The 3452-nt window shown below is 34.3% G+C and overlaps 1 protein-coding gene across 1 annotated transcript; it reads right to left on the minus strand.

The window, feature by feature from the left end:
* Positions 1 to 594: 594 nt before the first annotated feature.
* LOC141817419 (DExH-box ATP-dependent RNA helicase DExH1-like) lies at positions 595 to 1721 on the minus strand. Its single transcript, XM_074705068.1, has 2 exons — positions 1357 to 1721; positions 595 to 931 (listed from the first exon to the last, which is right to left on the minus strand). The coding sequence occupies exons 1-2, from the start codon at positions 1693 to 1695 to the stop codon at positions 800 to 802; spliced, it is 471 nt and encodes a 156-aa protein (XP_074561169.1). The 5' UTR covers positions 1696 to 1721; the 3' UTR covers positions 595 to 799.
* Between the last annotated feature and the right edge of the window lie 1731 nt (positions 1722 to 3452).

Consider the following 3452-nt stretch of genomic DNA (forward strand, 5'->3'; position numbering starts at 1 on the left):
TCAAATTTTATCATGGATTTGATTATTACATATTGCTTAGAAGATTTGTCATCGGCTTATTTTCATCGTAGAAAGGGAACCGTTTAGAATGATATTTGTAATTAGGAATTAGCAGGCATGAAAGTGAACACCGTTCCATGTTCTATAGATAAATATTGCAGAAGTTGGTGTTGAGACATGATATGCTTTGATGCTTTACTTAGTGAGCTTGCTGGATGTTTCTATTTATGCTGCTCATGTCTTACCACTTCCGTTGTGTTCCAGAGAGCTTGTTTCTGAAAGCTTTGATGCTTTACTTAGTGATTATTGAAGGTTTGATTTGAAACATGATATGCTTTTAATTGAAATCATGATATGTTAAAGTCAAATCTAGTAAAAGTTTGAACAAAGGAGAAAGTCACTGATAAAATAGTAAATACTCAGGATGTAAGTGGTATGAACCCTTCAAACTAAAGTTTCTTAGATCAAGTAAACACTTGCAGTTTCTTGCGATCTATTTTATTAGAAATTGATGATCTTCAGACATTCACTTTAAAGGGATGGATAAACACCATTATGAGAATGCACACAGGATAGAAAAATTAAGTCAATTCATTCAGATCTAACCATAAACATGATTCATATTGCCAAGTTCTTTCGCTTGCAAACAACTAAAGTTTAGCCATAGCTGCAACAAAACCGCACTTAATACAAAACTAAAAAGTTTACTCAGGCAGTTTTGTCATGAATCTGACAAACGTAGATAAAACATCCCTTTGATGGGCGATTCTGTATGGTGTTTGCACATGGCACTCTCCATTTATCGGTAAACGTTTTGATTGTGCAATAATTCTACAGCTGCAGCAACCACATCCTTACCTTCTGCAGGGAGATCAAGCTCTGGCTCCTCAATTTTCCTCTGCAAAAGTTTATCAAGCTCTCGTCTCAATCTCTGCCAAATTTAGTCAGGTTAGAAATGCATTTTGAACCGCATTTACTTGGTTTAAAAACAGCTCGATTAAGGAAAAAAAAAGGGTAATACAAGCATTCCATCAAGAATAAAAAAGAGGATATTTATACATATATATTTCCCTCCAAGACCACAATCTAATTTTACCAAAGCATTATGTTTTGTAATCTTTTGTTCTCTCCGAAAGAACAAATTGTGTCTCACGCTACAAATCATTCGACATCTTTATCAGACATGCTGACTATTATCAGAGGAAATTGAGACTACATAAAAAAAAAATTGACTCGATTGACTAAACAACAGATAAGGCTCATTGGATAACCACACTTCAAAATAAGAAGACTTCCGAAAACAAATTAGCAACATTTTCTTTAGTTCATCTCAAACTACTAGAGGGTTATGCTTACCTGAATAAGTTGTAGTGTGCTTTTAGGAGCCGAGAAATGAAGGTAGCCATCCAGCATCTCAATACCCTCGCCAGATTCACTTGGTGTAAGGTTGCCACCAAAAAGAAGCAAAGCATAATCTGAAATATTTGTTGAATCCCTTATGTATATGCTGGAAGATTTCACCTTTTCACTGTAAATCATGTAGGACAGAGGGAACAGATTGACCCTTGCATTAACTGAGGAAGGATGGATATCAACTTTCCCGACATCTTTGCTGTAGAAAGCTGTTCTCTTTCCTCTTTTTTTGCATTGGATGACATTGGGGTAAAGGCCAGCACAAAGAACAGCACATACCATTTCTATATCATCTCCATACTGGTTGTATGCCTGCAACAAAGTACATATTAACAAAGAGATATAACTATGCATAATCAGTGTCTCACAGATCTTAATACTAACAGTACCTTCAAAACCATCCGTTCGTATAAATAAAATCAAGTTGATAAATGAACCTAAAATGCTACTACAAGGATGCAGCAAGTCTCCAACTAATTTGATAGTTAGCTGCATGACTATTCCACCATTCAGCTATCCTATCGATTGCAATAGTGTGTTTTTGTAAGTTGTGAATAGACACCTGTTCATCTGGTACTCATTGCTTAAAGATAATCAAGAATCCAGCCTAATATGGTGCCTTGAACCAAGGTTTGAAATGTCAAACCGTATCATCCGAAACAGACAATATTTACCATTTCGGCATGGAACCGACACTAATACCCTACTAGCATTGCGACCAAAGCCATCAGAGGTCACGGAGAATGTTGCGACCCTGCAGCGGCCCTCTATGGGGGTGCGGAGGGTGCCGCGACCCCTCCATAGAACGCGATGGGTGCCATGAATTTTTTTTTTACGGTTAAATTTTTTATTTTTTGAATAGATATTTTTTAATTATAAATAAACTTTCAAATACTTTAAAATATAATTCTTAAACATTTCAAATAAATTTTAAAAAATTACAAATACATTCAAAAAATAATTTAAGATAAAGAATAATTTTATAATTATCTTTGAGGCCTTTAAATGATTTTATAATTTTAGATTTAATTTTGAATTTTAAAAATTACTTATTTTTATAAAAAAAATTATAAAAAATTAATAGACATTATCTTATGAGAAAATATTGAAATATGAATTCAACACCTCAAAATATAACATCAATAATGAACACATTTAATAATCAAATATTAATTAAATTAATATACACTTAGATTTAAATTTTTAAAAAAGTACAGAAACTGTATCGACACGACACGATATGATACTGAAATCGTATCGTTCCAATCCAGCACCGAAACTCTGACATAGATCAAATTTTAAACCATGCCTTGAACAAAGAATTGTCATTACTATTGTTTTCTCACAATAAAATGGGAATAATCTGTTGAATATGTCTAGGGTACTAAATTCAAATATGTGGCACCAATCCATTTGCATCTTTAATAGAGCTATCAGATAGGTTAGCCCGCCATCTTGGCGGGCTGGGAAATTCCTAACCCCGCCCAACCTAAGATGGGTTGCGGGTTAAGTGGAATGGCCCACCAAACATAAAAAAATATTAAAAAATCCTTATAATTCATTGAATTTAATCATTTCATAAATAAACAGCTCTAAAAAAATCTTCAATAAAATCCTTAATTCATGATTTCACACTTACATATATTAGCCAAAGCAATTGACACAAAATTCACAACTTTCACTACAAAACTACATATATCACCATAAATCCATAATCTAATTTTGAAAAAAAAATCTTTCTAACCCGCTGGGCCAACCCAAGCCTGCCACGGGTCGGCCCGCCTAGATCCTAACCCACATGGGCTGATCCATTTAGGCCCACTTTTAAATGGATTGATAAAACTTCAACCCAACTCGTTTAAATTGTTCAACGGGACAGAGCGAGCCAACCCGATGAGCCGAACTCAAATTGACGACTCTGATCTTCAACAAATATTGGACAGTGCATACCAAGCCTGATGAATGACAATATAAAATATTTATACAAAGATTATTTCTAGCTAGGTTGATACCAAGATTCAAAACCTCGAGTCGATTTG

The sequence above is a fragment of the Curcuma longa genome, unplaced genomic scaffold, assembly GCF_044706935.1.
Source record: "Curcuma longa cultivar G26 ecotype Majalengka, Jawa Barat unplaced genomic scaffold, ITB_CL_G26_1.1 contig_20505, whole genome shotgun sequence".
NCBI classification, from domain to species: domain Eukaryota; kingdom Viridiplantae; phylum Streptophyta; class Magnoliopsida; order Zingiberales; family Zingiberaceae; genus Curcuma; species Curcuma longa.